The sequence below is a fragment of the Glycine soja genome, chromosome 12 (assembly GCF_004193775.1).
Source record: "Glycine soja cultivar W05 chromosome 12, ASM419377v2, whole genome shotgun sequence".
Taxonomy (NCBI): Eukaryota; Viridiplantae; Streptophyta; class Magnoliopsida; order Fabales; family Fabaceae; genus Glycine; species Glycine soja.
In genome coordinates, this window is record NC_041013.1 from 40,269,407 (window position 1) to 40,290,161 (window position 20,755).

A 20,755-nucleotide genomic window follows, 5' to 3' on the forward strand; every position below is an offset into this window, starting at 1 on the left:
TATTTATTTTTAATAATAAAAATATGTTGAAAATATTTTGTAAGAAAGTGTTTCTACCATTCTGTTAAATGAATTATTAAATATTTTTTACATATCTAAAATATTTTGCAATGCAGTTTATAAATGTGCATGTAACATTTGAGTTAAAAATTTCAGTACAACTTGCGAAATTAAAAAAAATATATATTTAATAGAAAATTTTATATTGACTCATTGATTCTGAAAAATTAATCAAGTTAAAGTTAAAAAAAATATTATTTTAACAAGTTTATTGATATAACTTGTTAAAATAATTTTTACAGCTATTTAAGTTCAAATTTATGATTAAAAAAAAAACTTGTTTTTGGTGTATGATAAAAAAAAAAAAGGCTAGAACCCCTCCATGTTTGAAGGGATAGGGGGGACCCAACGGGTACAAAGGAAAAGCACGAGATTGTTATGTTCATACAGGTGACAACTGTTCAATTAAGATCCCCAGCTGGCTTTCTCCACGTGGCGAGACTTTATTGGCTTAGATCTGCATCATTCTTGTGGTACCCACTTTCTGTGAACAGCTTTGGCCAGCTATCACTGCCATCTTAACGGCTATATTTTTTTAATCTCATATCAATCTATGTTTTTTTGTTCGTTCATTCCTTGGAATTTGAAACCCCGATGTGGCACACTCCTTCTCTACGTGGAGCGAATGAACGGGGCTATAAATAACACCTAAAGCCCACAGGCCTCTTTTGTGAGCCCTCACAGAGAAAGGCATTGGGTAGTAGAATTGTAGAAGCTTCACTTCACTCTGATCAGCTCAGAGTTGCTTAGAAATTTGTCTCTATTTTTGTTATTTTCTCTCTTCTTTGTGGACTTTTAGCAACTATATTGTTTCCAATGTCCAAGGTGTTGGGAGTGTTTGTGGGACTTTTGTTGGTGGGGTTGGCTGCCTCTGCCAAGTTTGATGAACTCTTCCAGCCCAGTTGGGCTATGGACCATTTCATCCATGAAGGAGAACTCCTCAAACTCAAACTTGATAACTATTCTGGTAATTAACCATTTTCTGGTTTCTTTGAAGACCTGTTTAGTAATGTTATTGTTAACAGACCATTATCTAATTTTAGATAACATTTTTTTTTGTTAGATCTGGTTCTTAACGGTCCATTTAATACCATTGCAACAAATCATTTGTGTGTTATTTTAAGCTAAACATGTGACCTTTTTGGGACATTGCAGGTGCTGGATTTGGATCTAAGAGCAAATATATGTTTGGAAAAGTGACCATCCTGCTCAAGCTTGTGGAGGGTGACTCTGCTGGAACTGTCACTGCTTTCTATGTAAGTGAATTCTTTTATCTTTTTTTTTTTTCAGAACAAATTTGTTCATGATGCTCTTTTGTTGTTTTAGCAACTAACTATAGTGCATAGTTATCAATGAACATAATTTACGAGTCCCCTATTTAATTTAATATTTTACATATTCAACTCAATGTATTGAGCGTTTCTCAAGTGCAGACAACCCTAGAGAGAGTCATGACCTATTACAATCGATGAATTGACTATTACCAGAGCCATTAGTGTCAGCTACCTACTTCATTTCAACCCGTGAATGTGCATACATCCAATTGATTCTTGCATTTATTGTCTCTGTCCCTATCTCCACATTTGAGTCACGATCTAATATTTTTAGCGTAACTTTATACTACTACTATCCTATTATTATATTCTCATTTTACTCCGTATTTTATAAAATAAATGTTAAATCCAACCGTAAATATATATAGTATCTTAAAATTGTATAACATATTTATTTATTTAATAGATAAGAAACTTTAGAAGTACTTACATGTTTATGACTACAATGGATCCCTTCATTTTGACATAGATCAACCTAATAATCATATAAATTCTCTTTATTCCACTTTATATTGACCTTAATGACCTTTACAAGGGACCGTGACCGTGACATGCTTAGACCAATAATTGATGACATCTTACATTGACAAGAAAGACATTGATGATCATTTTCATTTTATGTGATGCAGATGTCATCAGACGGCCCAACTCACAACGAATTTGATTTCGAGTTTCTGGGCAACACCACAGGTGAACCTTACTCAGTCCAAACCAACGTGTATGTGAATGGCGTTGGCAACAGGGAGCAGAGACTCAACCTCTGGTTCGACCCCACCAAGGACTTCCACACCTACTCCATCTTCTGGAACCAGCGCCAAGTTGTGTAAGTCCCACTTAATTAATTAAACACGGTCATTATCCTAAACATTAAATAACTAGTTAAGTAATTATATTAGTAATTACTCGTGTACTAAGTAAAAGTAATGTTAGTTGAACCTGGACTCTTTTACATAGCCCGAAAAGCTGTCAATAAAACCCGATACTGCATGCTTTTGTCAGTTGAGCCTCATCGTGTCCCCCATTCAATTATAAAAACACAAACTCATGGTAAAACCCAAGAGGAAAAGGAATCTTACATACACATAATTTTTATATCATTAAGTCATCCTTATGTTATTAAATGTTATATTTTGAATACAATCAAGTTAAAAATTCTAACATTGAAAGTATATCTATCTCAATGTACAGTTTCCTAGTGGATGAGACGCCAATAAGGGTGCACACGAATCTGGAACACAAGGGCATTCCCTTCCCGAAGGACCAAGCCATGGGCGTGTACAGTTCCATCTGGAACGCAGACGATTGGGCAACGCAGGGTGGTCGTGTGAAGACAGATTGGAGCCACGCACCCTTCGTTGCTACCTACAAGGACTTCCAAATTGACGCGTGCGAGTGCCCCGTGCCGGTGACGTCAGCAGATAGCGCTAAGAAATGTAGCAGCAGCGAGGACAACAAGTACTGGTGGGACCAACCAACGTTGTCTGAACTGAACTTGCACCAGAGCCACCAGCTTATGTGGGTTAGGGCTAACCATATGCTGTATGATTATTGCGCCGACACTGCTAGGTTCCCCGTTGTACCTGCTGAGTGTGTTCATCACCCTCACCATTCAAGAGAAACCAACTACCATTAATTAACATAACATGTTCTTCATGTTTCACGTTCTAACATATCTGCCCTTAGCCGCCTTATGTGAATTCTTTTATTTCCTTGTTTAGTCATCAATGCCATCCAATTTTTTTTCTATTAACATGGCTCTTCATGTTCCTTTATTTCTAAAATTTTGACCAAGTGAGAACTAGTCAGATTTGTTAAGATATTGTTTGGTAATTATAGATTATAGAGAAGATGAATAATCCAGGCAGTGTGGGACCCAAGATTTAAATTTTGAAGACCCTAGATCTTAGGGAGTAATGTTGGTTTCCAGCCCGAAGATTCTTCCAAGGAGATATTTAATCAACTTATGTATAATAATTCCAACATAACAATAACTTTCGAAATCATCTCATAATAACACTACAAAATCATACGCATCAATTAGGAATAAAAAACAATACATCATATAATTATATATTTATTTATATGTATAATAATAAAAATAATAAAATATACTTTACTTCAAAGCTTCTAAATATATGAAAAATTATAATAATATGAATACATATTTTTAAATGTAAGAATTTCCTAAAGTACACTTAAGTAAATATATATCATATATAAAATTATAATCTAAAATATATATCATATATAAAATTATAATCTAAAATGAATTGTGCAGCCGTATCACTAAATAAATTTATACTACAAATTAGGATTTTATCGAAAACATATATGCATATACACTAATTATATTAAAATGCAAACTACACGAAATTCAAGCACGAGAAGTTCAGTCACAAGAATTTGAACATTGTAATTCGAATCAAATCACAATCTAATCCAATATTTATATATACTACAATACACTAGAATTCAACCAAAAATTACTGCATAATAAATTCAATAATTTAGATCAAAATTAGAGTAGTGAAGTACTTGAAGTTTTGAAACTATTCTCTATGACATGAACATTAAATAAACTAATCGAGTTAGATTTTTTTAAAAAAAAAAAACTAAACGGGTGGAGTTTTGATTTCCTATCATATAATTAAGGCAAGGGTCATATTTCTCTGTCTATCTATATGATTAACGTGAAGGGGACAAGGTACACAATTCCGTAACAATTCAATTAAATAAGTAAAAGCCAATGGGATGAAAAGCAAGGCACAAGAAGTTCATAATTCGAAGGAAAAACAATTGTATAATGTGTAGAAGACCAAATTCAATTAGTTGCATATATATAGACTCGAAATTTCACAATTCACCATCATTGCAATTCGTAAAATTCTCGGAAGCACAGATTGTCACAAAAATTCAAATGTGTAGTTGAAACAATTTATTAAAATCCCTAAATAGTATCAAAAGGGGACTAGTACAAATTCACAAACAAAATGCCTAAATTAACAATTAAAAATAGAAATTATCATGCAAGAAAAAAAATGTCTCATTTCCCCTTACATTGATTATGCATTTATCAAAATAAAGTGATGAAAACGACGATCCTCTATTCTTCTCCCGTTGGCAATTGTGATGACACAATCACTAAAGAGAGCGAAAAACAAGAGACGAATGAGAAATATATTAGGTTTTGAGAGAACATGTTAGCTTTTATAGTTGAAGTGGACTTCCCAAAACTAAAGACCCCAAGACATTTAGTCCAAATATATTTACAAAAAGTCGCTTCACATATATAAAATAGAGCCTTAATATATATATATATATATATATATATATATATATATATATATATATATATATATATATATATAAAATTGAGACCACATCAAAGTCAAAATTGCCACAGTTAAAAATTCTTCTACTGAGAGATTGATCAAGTTAAAGTTGAAAAATAGGTATTCCATGCCTTAATTATTATTATTATTATTTTACTTAAACTGATTTTAAATAACTGTTATATTAAAAAATTATCGTACAATAACTATTTATAATCGTGGGGTGATTTTTAAAAGTAATTAAATGATAAATTAAAAATAATAAATATGTACAAGAAATGTGAATATTTTTTATTAATAGATATAAATTATTATTATTATTATTATTATTATTATTATTATTATTATTATATTGATCAAGTTATGTCTGACACAAATCCAAGCTTTAGATAACAATAAAATACATAACATAAATTAAAAGTTGAAAAATAATTAGGTGTGACAATTGAGTATATGTTTGAAAATTATGTAAAAAAAGTATGTTTAAGACAAAGATATTTTTTTTGTAAAAGAATTAAAATTATTGCTTTTACTTTACTTTTATTTTTATTTGTTGAATTACATTGAAACACACACCATGCTAATTTAAACTGTAAATAAAATATGCACTTATTCATTCGACCCACTTAACCCCAAATCCCATGAGGACACTATTGTTAAAGCTTGAGACAAAGTCGAACCCGAATAAGAGTTGAATGAAGCTCAAGGAAATAAAAAATTCACAATGCACTCGTATCAAAAACCTCACCAATTAAGATTAATCATCGACTGAGATTCTTCAATAAACTTCTTTAAAAAAAAAAATTATGACCTTCTCTCGTCATTGTCTTGTCAAATATTTTCCTTGCTTCTGAACCGTACACAGCTCCTTGGACTAGAATGGGGTCTCTTGTCTCCTTGTCAACCCAATGGTTAACAAACCCATGCTAATACATACACACGTGACCTACAATCCTTAACCTAAAGGGTTGTTTGGTTGTGTGAAAAAGAAAAAAACGAAAGAAAATTAAAAATAAATATTTAAATAAAAAAAAGAGATATGAAATCTATATTATTTTTTCAAAATTTCTTCTTGAAATTCAACCAAACAATCTCTTAAGAATAGAAGGAAAAACCATGCACAGTGGATCTTTTGTTAGTGGTTTGTGAATGAGTTTCTCTAAATTTGAGCTTTTGGATAAAACAGATTCAGCAGTAAAGTGCAGCTCAACAAACGTGGCATGCCCTTTAACTAGCACCACTGTAGGTGAGGTCGATGTGGCCAATGGATCTTATCCGTTTTAATATTGGCATCAGCTGTCATTAAGATAGATTGGTTAATACAACTCATATATAAAAGGGAAGTATGCAAATTCAAACAACAACCAAATATATTTTATCCCATTTTCCATCCTTTGTTCTTAATTTGTCCATTTTATTTTTATTATAAAAGTGTCCTCTAAACATCTCGTATAACTCACGTTACTTGAGCCACTGAACACTCTTCTTAAAAAAAATACCATGGTTTGGACTCCTCACCTAACAACGTGGTCTTTATTTGACTTGTTTCTCTTATTAATTTATTGGTAAATGTTAACTAACAAACAATGCTATTTTCTTTACGACATCCTAACAACTGGAAATAAAAAGAGAAAATATAGGAAATACCACCTATGTTTTTAAAATATGATTTTATGTAAAAAAAAATTAATAAATTTTGAAAAATAATTTCAAAGTTGGGCTTTTGAGTGCAACTTTTTATACTATTTATTTCCTTTTTCATGTTCCAGACACTGTTTTTTGTTTGCTAATTTGCTTAAAGTTGCATGCAACTGTTGTGATCTGTTAGTTCTTATGGGCTATTACTTGATAAATTTAAATTAGTTTTAGTTATTTGTATTTTTTAATTAAAAAATGTTCTTAAATATCAGTTAAAGTGTAATTATATAATTTATTAAATATTTTAATTGTTTTAAAATATATATATTAAATAAATTATGTGTATATATATATATATATTATAAAATTAACTTAAAGTATTTTCAATTAAATACTTTATATTTTTATTTTCTCATCGGATATCTCAGCGGTTATCATTACTTTAGCGATTTTTTTTTATCTATGTCACTTTCAATAATAACTATAATAATAATATTTTGTTAAATCATTACAATTTTTTGTTCCTTTATCCGTTAGTTAATTTTTTTATAAAAAATTAAAGTATAATTAATATGTTAAAATAAACTTCATTTTAAATTTATCGATAAACTCTTAATTTATTATATATATATATATATTCTTGCATAATTAATTTTTGTTAAGGAAAAAATAATAACTATTTTTATTTTTAAATTAAAAATACAACTAAAAATGTTAATTTCCATCTAATTAAAATTTTAAAATAACTTATAAACAAAAATAGATACCTCCTTTAAAATACTACTACTATTATTACTGTTAAAAAGAAATGGAGGTAATATTATTTTTCTTTTTTGCTACATGTATTATTAACTTCATTGTCTGTCTGTTTGTATATCCTCGAAAATGATGAATGAAGCGGCTGGTGAACCCTAATTAGTTGTCGGTGTTTGTTGGAAGAGCACATCTCTGTTTTCTTCGTCATCTTCCCCTCCCCTCCCCAACCAGAGATGCGCCCCGCAACACATATGTACTAAAGCTTTCAACTTTTCAGCATCCTTTCAGGTTTCTTACCTCTTTCACCTTCTTTTCGTTATTCTTCACAGCTCTACTTGATTTCAAAGAAAGGGTTTTTGTTTTAGTTAATTTTCTCTCGTTTGTAATTTACCCCTTTGATTTTTTTTATAGTTATTTTTATTTATTGTTTTTTTTTATTCCCAATTGTAATGGTACCATCAGGGGAACTAATCACTGGATTGCATTTGCATTAGATATTGTTTTGAAAATTTTCGTATTGTTTATACTGATGAGTTTAGAATTGGGCTAGTAGAAAGTAGAAACATTTCTAGAAAGGTGGCAAGATTGACATGTTATGGAAGGGGCTGTTGAATTATTAACATGATAAATAGGGTTGTGTTTCGCTCTCACTTGAGCTAGGTTAACAAATTGGGTTATAGCGAGTGACCTTTGAATTGATTATGTACTTGTTTGTATTCACATTGGGCTATGAAGAAGCAGGTTGAATTATCAGCTAAATGTCCACATGTTTGGTTCCACTGAGGGATTGATTCTGAGTTTCAAATTGATTTTGAGTTCGAACAAATTTTGGTAGTTTTTGCGTTGGGTAACAAAATTTATACTGAGTTTTACTACTGACTTGCATTAAGAATAAACACTTCCGGACAGAAATCACATCACTTCAAAATCAATTTCCATCAAAATTAATTTTGTAAACACTCACCCGAACACACACAAAAGCTTGAGGGCCTGTTTTCTTGGCAGATGCATGATTATGTGTTGTTATGTTTTAATGTTAACATTGTAGATTTTGTTGGTTATTACATAGTGCAACTTGAATTGCATGCAGATGTTAGCGAAAACCCATAACAAAGGGGATGGATCTAAGTCCCTGGCTAAGATACTGGCAAAATGGAAAGAATATAATGCCCAGATTGATTCCAGCAGTGATGCGGATAAGCCAGTTCGCAAAGTTCCTGCCAAGGGATCGAAGAAGGGGTGCATGAAAGGTAAAGGGGGCCCTGAGAACTCGCGGTGTAACTACAGAGGTGTTAGGCAAAGGACTTGGGGAAAGTGGGTTGCTGAAATCCGAGAGCCAAACAGAGGCAATAGGCTTTGGCTAGGTACTTTCCCCACTGCCATTGGAGCTGCCCTTGCATATGATGAAGCGGCCAGGGCAATGTACGGTTCCTGTGCCCGTCTCAACTTTCCCAATGTTTCAGTTTCCAGTTTCTCTGAAGAATCTTCCAAAGATTCTCCGGTTGCGAATCATTGTGGTTCGTCAATGGCAGTGTCTGCAAACGAGTCCATGATTTCACCAAGTAACTCGGGGGTAGGTGCAGAAGATGATGTTGATATGGAGCCCATTTCCTTATCCTTAACAGTAAAGCATGAGAATGGGGAAGGTGAATCGGGGATAAGTTCTTCCCCTCCTTCCCCATGATGTACATTGGGACATGGCTAAATTTTTTAGCGCATGTACTTGTTAATGGTTAGCTTAGGTTTAATCATATTTGATCCTGGAGATTAGCTGTTGTAAAACTAAAATGAACTCCGTTGCAAAAATGGTCATTTCTTTTGGCCACCTAATTTGCATGGATATCCTGTCTATTTTTAACTCATTAGGTGTGAGTCATACTTACCTTTGTCATGTTAGTGTTACATGCCTCTTCCCTCACTTCTACATCTCCATACCCATTTGATATTGTCTCTATCTTGCCCTGCATATTTTTGTGTGATATGTCCTGCTAAACCAATATTATACCACTGTGAGAATGTGGTTTACTTAATTTTAAGAACTTACATTTCTCATGTAACTTTCTTTTTACATCACACTTGACTTGCCATGCATGATTGGGTTATAATAGGGGATGGAAGCTTTTGGAAATTGGAATAGTCTATAGTGAATCTCCATGGGTCTCTAGAGGAACAAATCAGGAAGTATTTATGTGTTGGATTTCCTGCTTTTCTAAACTAACATGGATGCGAATGTCTCAATCTTTATTGAATTAAAGTAAGATATGACAACAGTTTTTTTTAAAGTAAGATATGACACATTGAGAGCAGGAGAATAGGAAGATTCATAACCATGATGTGTCTTGTGTGACCCTCTTCTCGGAATTCCTTAGTGCTAGTACTAGACATCTTTTCTGTCAATTATATTAACGAAAACCTTCGTGAGATACTGAGATAGAGTGATTTATGGCTATTTGAAATGTTTCTAAATTCTATAAATAGGCACAGTTTCTATATTCTCGTGTACCTACATGTGGAGGTCTCAATTTGGAAGAATATAATATATGCAAAATTGTACTTTTGGTCTCCCGGTTTATCTTCAATTTCAGATTTGGTTCCCTTATAATTTAATTCATATATTTGGTTTTCCCAGTTTTATAAATCCCTTTATAAATTCAGTCAAATTTTATTACTGGAGAAGTTGCATTTCAAATTTCAAACAAAAATATTATTGTCGTACATAAGTCACTTAAAGAGTTGTATACACATAATATCGTATGGGAGAGCAAAAAAAAAAAAAGTGAGAGCTATTATAGAATCTCTTAAAGTAAGAGATCTGAAAATTTTAGATTCAGGTTGGGATTCATGCATCACTTTCTCAAGTTGAACAACCTTGAAAGTGGGGGAGAGACAAAGAGTGATTTTTTATGGGTTTTAAGTGAGTGAAAAACTTGTGATGAAAAAAAAGTGCGAGATCTATCAAGACCTACCATGTCTCTAGCATCAGTGGCTAAGTCATTCAAAAAATTAATTTTGTAGGAACAATTTATAAATGGATTTATAAAATCGGGGGACCAAAATCGAAATTGGAGTAAAACTGAGGGACCAAAAGTGTAATTTTACCTAAAAAAATGAAGCCTTTACAGGAAATCATTCAGACGTTGACACGTGGCATTAACACGTGATATTAACACGTGGCAGTCACACGTGACATTGACACGTGACAGTCAACGTCTGAGATTAACGGTCAACGTCTAAATCGGACTTTCAGGACCAATTTTGTAGGATTTATAAAATTGGGAATCAAATTTATGAATTAAATTATAGAGGGATCAAATCCGTAATTGGAGATAAAGTGGGGATCAATTTTGCCTATAATATAAAGACATGACGTTTTGAGAAATAAATATTTTTCTAAATTTTGTTCCATTTCAACATTATCCGTGGACTGTTTTTTGGGGCAAACACAAAGGCGACCGTTTTGGGCCGAACAGAAATATCTCCCGATTTTTATTTCGCCAACTTCTTAGTTTCTAACCATTAACAGTAAAAAAATTATTATTGTTAATCTTATTAATTTTGCCTTTATTCCTCTCTCTCTTTTTTTTCCATTTTTTCAATTGTTATTATTTATCTATGTCGAGAAATTAAAGGCATCATTAATTATTATCTTTTCAATTATGTTATTTTCCTATTTAATTCTTAAATGTTTTATATGGTTATCATGAATGAGAGATAAATAATAATGAAAGTTATATTTAGAAGCTAAGAATAATTTTAATATAAATTATATTAATTATGTTTCTTAATTTATGTATTATTTTTACTCTCTTAAAAAAGGTATTAATTTTACTATACTATATTATTCTTTTGCTTGTGAGTTCTGTTTATAACTTTAAGGCCCAAAAAGAATATAGTATACTCTATTTGTTTACTGTACTATATTCTTTTGCTTGTGATTTCTGTGTATCATGTGCATTCGTCATCAACTGACTGTATGGAATTATGAATTATTTATATTTGTAGTATGTTTTTTATATTATTTTTAATAAAAAATAACAATATTTAAAATATTGCATCCTCAAATATATTATAAAATTGAAAACATTTATTGCCAACTTTCACATTGAAATTAGCCCTGGCTGAGTCCCACAGTCCCACACGTATTTCCAATAAAAAAAGAGTACTAAGAGAATTGAATGTTTGGGACTCACAAATCCCAGATCCACGAAATGTTGGGACCATGCCTCGTATATATCATTGTCACGTGCAGTCTCAAATTCTCCAAATACCAGGTTTAATTCCTTATGCAAATTGTGTTAGAACTTGAATTACGTTTGATATCAGAAATAGGACTATATTAGTTTTTTTTTTGGTAGGCATAGGACTATATTAGTAATTATTTTTTTAATAGTTTTAATTTTTAGTTAATATTTTTAAAATGTTGATAACTAATATTTATGTTTTATTTTTAAATTAAGAGATACTCTACCGGACTCAATTATAAGTAATGAAAGAAAGGAGTAGATTCAAATATAAATAAACTTCAATTACTTTCATCATATTATTTTTAAAATAAACTTATTTGAGATTTTATGTTTAACGATACTTTTTTATTCTTGATGTTAAATTTTAGTAAAGAACACATGAAAAAATTTATTTTTAAATTTGATGTAATTAATAGAATTAAATGATATTAACTAATTTTTTAATTAAAGCAAAATTAATTAATTTTACTTATATTTGAGTCCGAAGAAAACATGAATATACAAGTTTTTAATTTAATTTTTTTATATAAAAGGTTACTTTATAAAAAAAAAAAAACTTGATACTATATCATGAATTAAGTATTTTAAAAGTTCAAGCAATTAGCTAAAGACATTTGAATTGGCTTTTACATTCTTCTAAGTCCAAGAGTCTTTTATCAGCCTTGTTAAGTCTACGTATTTGTGATTATTATTTTCTTGTATCAAGGAAGTAGTTGATACATCTAAGATAAACTGTGGTGACATATTTGAAATGAGTTGTTAATTGAGATCGAACGTTGGTAGACGTTGAATGATGTAGATTTTTAAGTGGGTTGAGATTTTAGATCTTCGGATGGTTGCAAACTGCTCCATGAGATCAAGTCATCGTTAAATAGGTAGATATTTGCAAAAATAAAAATAAAAAAAATTCAACTCTCAAGTAGGCCTTTTTTTTTTTTTTTTTTTTGCAATGACAGCAATGAAAATCGAACTTAAGTCCTCATATAACTACTCAAACCCTTCACCATAGACTGACCCAAGTGGATTCAATTAGACTTTTAGCTACTGCTATGCTTTTTCCATGCAAAATTAGGAAGTAATTCCTTCATCTTATGTATGAGTTTTGAAATCTTTTAATTTATATTAACTTTAGAAATTCAATTAAGAAATTATCAGTTGTTTTTTTCAATAATATTCTCATTTGTTAGTTTTCTCCTAAACACTTAAATGAATTTATAATTATATCCTAATTCTTTTAATAAGAATATTTTTATTAAAAGATAATTTTATCATAATAATTTGTGTAGTTAATAATTTTCTTAAATATGCATTGCCTTAAAATTCAAAGTAAAAAAATATTAAAATTTTTATTAATGCACTCCACTGTAATTTTTAATATATTTCTAACAAAATTTTAATAATTTATAATTTAATATTTATGCATTACCAGCTAGTATTTTTTAAACTGTCAATCAATAATAAAAAATTGTTGCTGGTTATAATTTTTAAAATAATAGTTATAAAAAGAAAAAAAAATCATCATTCAGAACAATAAATTTATGATTAAATAGGAGTCAATCTAATAATTCTTCACACGCAATTTCCTCTTAATTGTTTTTATCTGTTATCTTCAGACCTAAGGACAAATAATACAAAACCGCGGGAACATATAGGAGTGGGGGGAACCGTCAAATGACTAACGGACCAACAAGTTATTGTACTAGTTGCTATGATGATGACCAACTAGGGTGGTCGAATAGTTAATTAGTGATGTCCAAAAGCTAGAGTTTTCGATGATATCCATGAGGAAAGTGATAGGAAATCAATTAATGCATATGACTCGCCTTCTTATTTCCAGCTACATATGTGCCAACTGTGTTCTTCCACGATTCCATCTATTCTTACTCCCCACAAGGGGAAAACTAGCCAGGGAAAGGGATTCTATGGCACAACTAAGAAACAAAAATGATCCATGAACATGACACTAAAAACTAGTATGCTACACCATTTGGATGAATATTGTTGATCCTCTAGTCTGGCATATATATATTCTTCTCTCTATCCCCGTTTATGATTTTGGCTTCAGCAGAATCTATCCCATATAGTCTCCTCTCCTTGGTGTCACGGTTTACAATATTTGGATGTGGAGAAATGACTTTGTTTTCTCTAGAAAGTGTCTTCAGGATGAATCCTTAATCCTTTTTGTCCCTGCTGCACTTAGTGCTTGATTCTTCAGCATTCTCGTTAAGTCTGTTTTGTTGTTAGGCCCGTGAAAGAATCAAAAAGGAATTTGATTTTCGTATACCCCTCTTTCATCTTCCTATTCCCCAATTTTTTTGTCGATTTTTTTTATTATCAAAATATCCTTGTCAAAAACTTAATTATGTTGTACAATTTTCATCATCATGTAATAAGCCGAGGAAGGAGTATCAGTCTATAGTACATAACATAAACAGATTTTCCTCTTATGTTAATATTTTCGTTATGTTTCCATTCCGAGTCATAGATTGACACGCTCAATGAACTACATTAATTATTTCAGTTGAAATAAAAGTGCCTTTTAAAAAGTTATATACATTTCAATATTGAATTAATCATGATATAGATTCTTTGTGATAGGTATTCAAGTTTTTTAATTTATGAAATAGAATTAATAATACTCAATTGTGTGATATGGGAAGATTAGAGAGATTATGATAACTCAGCCAAAAAAAGAGAGAGATTATGATAACTTTTAATCACCTAATAATTTTTCGAAACTAACTAACTTCTTTTGCTGCACCAATTATTACAAGTTAATTTATATTATACCACGGGAAAATATTTTATTCGATTTACTACTAAAACTTGAAAGACTACACTGGAGTGGGTTTAACTTTCTGAGCTAATCTCACAATTGAAACTAGTTCTTTCCAAGCTATGCTAGTAGCTCAACATCAGCATCATGGACAGATTTTCAATGAAGAGAGCACCAGTCCTTGTGACCAGGAACCCAATTAGGGCATTTTGGGCTAAAGTAACTGGACACAACGTTAGAGTTTAGAAGGTCCAGAATGGGCGCATATGTCACACATCGAGGAGTCTTGTATTGGTTAATGGACGCACCCTGGCTAAGAGCAAAGTCCATGAGCTTGTCAAATGTGCCATTCTCAACTATCTTAATTTCCAAGGGTCCAATAGACTCTGATACTCTGCCTTGGCGATACACGCTGTTTAGTGATTCCTCAATTGCAAGGCAACAATGACCAAAAACGGAAGAAGGAATTGTTGGGGTATGGCCATTGGTGCTAATTTCCCAGTAAAGAACGTAGTGGCCAGGGATGGTTGATGTGTCCACACAGCTTGTGTATTCTGTTAGAGATGCACCAAATTGAGCAAGATGGTCGGCTCCACTCTTCACAGCATTTTGTAGCTCAACTTCGTCGGTTTTGTCGGAGTCAATGCTCAGAACAACGTTTTTTCGACACACGAAGTTGAATTGTGGAGCCTTGTTCTTGAATCCGGCTACACGGAGAATGTCACCAACCTGGTACCTATATAGTCCTGTACGTACGTCAAGATTGATAATTAACTATTTGAACTTAAAACGAGAAGGTATTAATATAATTAAGGAGTGATATTTTAATTGAGACTTTGATTTTTTAACACTAATTTTCTCTCACATTTTACTTAGTAAAATGTGATGATAATGATAATGATGATGATATATTTAAGATATTATAAATTAAATTTTTAAAATATTTAAATTTTTATTTAATAAATTTTAAATGAATTTAAAATATTTTAATTTTAATTTTTTTATTTTAATTTAATGATTGAAATTAATTATTCTCATTTTCATATAAAATAATCATTTTCATGATATGACATATATATATATATTCTATCTTTTTATTTTTTTTCCACTTATTTCACATGCAAATGAAAAAAAGAAAGAAATATTTCCATTTATTACATATACAATGAGTGGGTGTTAATAATATATTCTCTAATATATACTCTTTCTAAGACAAATTATAAAAAAATGTAACATACTAAATCTTGTGTTTTTTTTATAAATAAAATGTAGCTAATAATAAAAATATATGCTGAGAAGAGTATTGTTAGCATTTTTCAAATGTTAATATATTTGTATATCTTGAGAATATGACATTTTAAAAAAATTAGTTCTTTACATTTTTATTTATTTTAAATCCTTAAAACTTGTCATAATATGTGTTTTTAGCTCAGATCAAACAAGGATTAAAAAATCAATATTTTAGGAAGTATAAGCATATGTTAGCTGCTTAATTACCTGCATAAGTGGTGACCACAAGCTCATACTCTTGACCCAGCTTCACATCTGCAAGATCCAACAATTGTTCTTGCACTAGGTGAGAAACTGAATTAGTATGTCCGTTGATCTCATCGAGGGGCAAGAACTCAAAGTATGCCATGGTGGGAATGAGGGTGTAAGCTACCTCACTTGGGTCACACAAGGGGTTCAAATTGAGGCCAAAATAGCACTCAGAAGAAGCATACATGGTGCACACAAGAGGGAGACCATTGCTATAATAATCCAAAATGGGAATGTACTGAGACATAGTTCCCGTGACAATAACATCAACATACTTAGTGTTAGGCCATATCCTAGTAACAATTCCCTTCCACGACCCTTTCATGCACTCAGCTTCTACGAAATCCGCAAGCGTGGGATTTGGTTTAAGTACTTTCATAACGGCCTCTCTCACTAAAGGGTCGTTGATTTTGGCGTCTAAGGTACCCTTTCTTATGTCATTGCACAAAGACACGAAGTGCTTTTCGAGGAACTTAAGGGCACGAATGAAACCTGATGCGAAGACTGCCCCAACTCGAAGAACTTCCTCGTTTTGGCAAAGGCCGCAGAGCAACTGAGAGTACATGCTTTGGTAAGAGTCAGGGCAGAGAATGGTTTCATTGGGGCTTGTGTAGTTTGTGTAGGGATCGTGTTTGCGGTGCTTGAAATGGGAGCTTTTGTAATAGCTGGTCAAAACTGGACGAGCAAGGAGTCCACCTGGGGTCTTGGCTTCTGATTTTGTGAACAAAAAGTACATGCCTTTGCCTTTGTCCAAAGCGGGCACAAACTGATCCATCACCGGCATCAAGAGGCTATAAAGCATTGATCTCCTCTCTAGCTCCTCTTCTATGGTTGGCATCAATTTTCTCTCCCCACCAGAAGTCCCAGAGCTAATTCATTCAAGAAACATATATCTCAGATTAATTTCAGTTGCACTTAATTTGAAAAGGAAGAAGGACAAGTTATACGAAGAAAATTTATTTGTCAATATTTTAGCAAAACCATACCTTTTTGGCTTTCCCTTATCATGTATCGATTGAAAGAATTTAATTGATCGACTTCATGACGCATTTTTGTCTAGATATTTTTTTAACCAAATATTTATTTGATAATATGTCATTACCAGCAAAAAGAAAAAACTCATACACTACCTTTAGACATTAGATCTTCCACTGTTAGTATGTAATTTGTTTTACAAAAATTAAACTATTCATATTGATACTAGATCAGTATACTAATTGTGTAATAGATTGTACTAATAAACAAATTTGTGGATAATTCATTCAAGAAATGCAGTACTATTTAGTATACATTCATATTAATAGTTTAATTTTTGTTAAACAAACTGATTATTTAAGAAGACAATTAATACATACTTTCTCTCAACAAGGAAAAAACTAATTCACTTTAAGAAAATATTTAGTTAATATCATTTAATTTCACGTCTAATCACATATAGAAAATAAACATTTTACTAATTGAAATTTTATATGGAGAATAAAAAAAGGTCATTAGAGTTAAAGTTTTAATTAAATGAAACATATTTTAAAGTTTGTTTCATTAAATATAATAAAATTAATTAAAATTTACATATATTTTAGACGAATGCATATGATTTTTTTCTTCTTACATTCGAGACCAGAACAAATATTAATTTTTCTTGAAATATATAACATTTTTTATGGTAGTCATTTAAAATAGAATAATGGTATATGAACTATTTTTGCTGCAAACACTTTATTAATATTTATTATTTTTATCTATTTCTTTTTTATTACACCATATCATCAAGTGTATTTATATTGTTTTATTATCATGTTATAAATATAAAATATCTATTGATCATTTTAACTGTGTGATCTTCTCTCTTAATTATATTTTTTTATATATAAAACTTTACTTAAGACTTATCAATGTCTAATATACTTATATTTCTTATCTCTTTTATATTTTTTAGAAAATAATACTTGAACACCTAATATGTATTAAACACCTAGCGACAGAGATAAAAGAAAGAAAAATATAAACACTATAGCTGATATGGTGTGATAACAAAAGAGAAATATAGAGAGATTATGGACGTTGAGTTGATATTTTAAAAAATTGATGTTTAAATATCATATTTTGTATTTTTATCTCGCTGTTCAATAGGTAGGGGATGGCCACCAATAATTTTTTTTATAAAGTCCACCAATCATTTTTGCTTAACATAAATAATAATACAAGAAAAAAGTGAATCTCAAACATTTAGATATCAATAAAGTGATTAAGTTCATGTATATTTACCTGGTGAGGAACTCTGATATGGGTTTGGAACATAAAATTGGAGAGGTATCACCGTTGGCTATACGATCAATATATGGCTTCAAATCCTCGTAAGTGACCACGGGCATGATCTTCTTGAAAGTGTTTCTGTCAGTGCGCCCATCTAGGCCATGGCGTTGGAGGTATTCAGCGTGTGCACTACGAGAAAGGATCTGGGCAAGAACCTTTTCTTGAATTACATCAGCGTTGCTTGTGACCTCTTCAATGTATTCGAGTGCGCTCTTATTGTTGTTACTAGTGTTACTACCATCATCATCATCATCAAGATTATCCTTTGGATCGTGGCATAAGTGCTTTGTAGCTTTAGGCATGGCTAGAGAATTAATAGCTATTGAGTTTCGGAGTGTGGAACCAAACATGCACACCTAAAGAGAAACAAGAGTTTAGATTTAGGAGAAGAGAGGGTTGGGAAACTAACCAAAGTGAAAGTGCTTATATATAGGCAAACTGGGAAACTTCTCCAGAGTCCAAACAAATAGGACAAAGGGGTAGGACTGTAAACTTGAAAAATGTGACTTTAATTAATTTCCAAGTAATGTGATTGGAACTTTGGAAGACCAAGTTTATTTGGGGTTTAAAATATGGCTATACAAGAACTTTGCTTCGGCAACCGGGAAAGGATGGTTTCTCTGACTCTAGAGTGATAGTCTTTGTAAATGGATAAATTATTTGATGATTTGGATTATTATTATTTTAATTAATTTAGATGATATGTTGTTAAATGTTATGAATTCTTTTTATAAATTAAAAATATTAACAGATAGCGTATAAAGTTGGTTGGCAAGTACATGAGCATTTGACGATGGTTTGGAACTATTTAGGTTCTATATATTTGATAGAGTGAAAAGAAATAGAATGGATGAAAATAAAAAGGTGAAAGGGAATAATTATTAAATAAAAATTTAAAATATTTGGCTGAAGAAAAATATATAAAAGATAAAGAAAGATAAAGAGATGAAAGAAAATAAGTGAAAAATAATACAATAAATCTTATTAATTTTTAAAATTATTTTTACTCTTTTTATCTCACAAATTTCATCTTCTCTCATTCTCTTATTTTTCTCCTACTAAACAAAGAATTAGTGTGTTTGGAAAAAAATTTATAATGTTGATCAGTCAAACTTTCTTTCTCTATGTCTAACATAACAAACAAACAAGGAAAGTAACTTCAATTTTCTATGTTCATTACGTTGCAGATCCAAACATGCGCTTAATAATTTTGTATATGCAGGGAAGTTTCAAAGAAGGGAACCATAAAGTTGGTGTTTGCTATTGGAAGGGCAATATCCGGGTAAAGACTAGGGGAAGTATATAGGATACAATTACCGCCGCTGTTGTTGAGAAAACCAGCAACAACGTTGGCTGCGCGGTAAGTAAATTACGGCTATAGTTGCTCGTTGGACTCAATATTAAATATTGCATAGAAACAGGTCATAACATATTTTGTGTTATTATATTTTTTGCCAAATGTTGTCTGGTTGAGTATACTAATAATTAATGTGTGTATTAAATGTTCGTTGACTACCATTCTTATTGGCAGGATCCATATTTTTAGCTCTGCTACTGTATATAAAACAGTTTTGTTAGTTATGACTGAAACTGATGTATATAGGTTAGACTATTTCTTATACTTTTTTTTTTCAAAAAAAAAAACTTCCTTGATTACAAAAAAAATAAAATAAAAGGAAGCAAGATACATATTCTAATGACTTTACTAATTTTCTCTAGAATATTGTTGCCTGTGAAATGATTGCTACATATAAATCTACTTCGCTAGTCAGGTATAAAGTTTCATAAAAGCAAAGTAGCAGAATGCATATGGCTGCATATAATTCTTGGGAAAATTAATGTTAAAGACGGACAATTCAATTTAAAAGGACATATAGAAACTTTAAATTATTGAAAAAGATCGCATATTTGTATGCCCTTTATATTTAAATAATCTTTCTTAGGGATCTTAATTAATAATTATTTTTTATTGTCTCTTGAGTTTAGCTGTAAACTGATGACTAATGTAAATGAAAAACTAATGAACATGGGAGCGGTCTTCAAAATTAAAGTAGCCAGTGGAGACTAGTTATCTATCAAGAATACAGGTATTGAAAATGGAAAGATATTGTACCGACCTCGCGTTAGGTTTACTGTATTTGAGATATTATCTGTATTGATGTTTGTATGAATCTTATGGTTGTGTCTTTAAAATACGTTATAGTAGATTAAAGGAGAAATGTATTTATAAGCTATCTTTTTTTTTATCAATTTCTAAGTAATGTAAAACTTTTTTAGTATATATTGGTACAGAGCAGATGAACTTGTTTTCATATGTTTTTAAGAAAATAATAAACGAAACTAAGGTATTGTCTTGTAAGAGTTGTAAATGCGAAACTTTTTTCTTTAGACTTTTAGGGCAGGGGAGGCATATGCTATAAAGGTTAAGCTCTATTCCGTCAGCACGACTCCAAATAACTGCCTAACTATACAATACTCGCGACACCTGCATAGATAAAATGAATGGGAAACTATATTTTCCAAGTGAAGATAGCGATAGATGATGGAAATAAGAAGCTTTTGGCTTCCTTATCCTGACGCCACTTCTAGTTTCAAGTAAACTGCTCATTTTTCTTCCAGGACCCATCACTGATTCAATTCAGTGATTCTGTACACCCACTGATTAATGCGCTACTTTGTCATTGAATTTGTAAGTCGCTGTTTCTAGCTCTACACACACAAACAACACTGAATGTGTGTTATCACACTCATGCACAGCACTTT

At 31.1% G+C, this 20,755-nt stretch overlaps 3 protein-coding genes across 4 annotated transcripts; 2 read left to right on the forward strand and 1 right to left on the reverse strand.

Moving 5' to 3' along the window:
- Positions 1–685: 685 nt before the first annotated feature.
- LOC114378373 (xyloglucan endotransglucosylase/hydrolase protein 9-like) lies at positions 686–3,161 on the forward strand. The gene is made up of 4 exons (XM_028336957.1): positions 686–1,027; positions 1,216–1,316; positions 2,024–2,217; positions 2,583–3,161. The coding sequence occupies exons 1-4, from the start codon at positions 877–879 to the stop codon at positions 3,025–3,027; spliced, it is 891 nt and encodes a 296-aa protein (XP_028192758.1). The 5' UTR covers positions 686–876; the 3' UTR covers positions 3,028–3,161.
- Positions 3,162–7,215: 4,054 nt separating this feature from the next.
- On the forward strand, positions 7,216–9,044 carry LOC114377981 (putative dehydration-responsive element-binding protein 2H). 2 transcript variants are annotated; one of them, XM_028336473.1, is made up of 2 exons: positions 7,216–7,408; positions 8,211–9,044. In XM_028336473.1, the coding sequence occupies exon 2, from the start codon at positions 8,211–8,213 to the stop codon at positions 8,802–8,804; it is 594 nt and encodes a 197-aa protein (XP_028192274.1). In that variant the 5' UTR covers positions 7,216–7,408; the 3' UTR covers positions 8,805–9,044. The 2 variants fall into 2 exon arrangements, with proteins under 2 accessions (XP_028192274.1, XP_028192272.1); XM_028336471.1 differs by lacking the exon at positions 7,216–7,408 and having other exon boundaries at positions 8,205–9,044.
- Positions 9,045–14,074: 5,030 nt separating this feature from the next.
- LOC114379438 (indole-3-acetic acid-amido synthetase GH3.6-like) lies at positions 14,075–18,376 on the reverse strand. The gene is made up of 3 exons (XM_028338088.1): positions 17,945–18,376; positions 15,638–16,548; positions 14,075–14,886 (listed from the first exon to the last, which is right to left on the reverse strand). The coding sequence occupies exons 1-3, from the start codon at positions 18,340–18,342 to the stop codon at positions 14,300–14,302; spliced, it is 1,896 nt and encodes a 631-aa protein (XP_028193889.1). The 5' UTR covers positions 18,343–18,376; the 3' UTR covers positions 14,075–14,299.
- Positions 18,377–20,755: the final 2,379 nt, after the last annotated feature.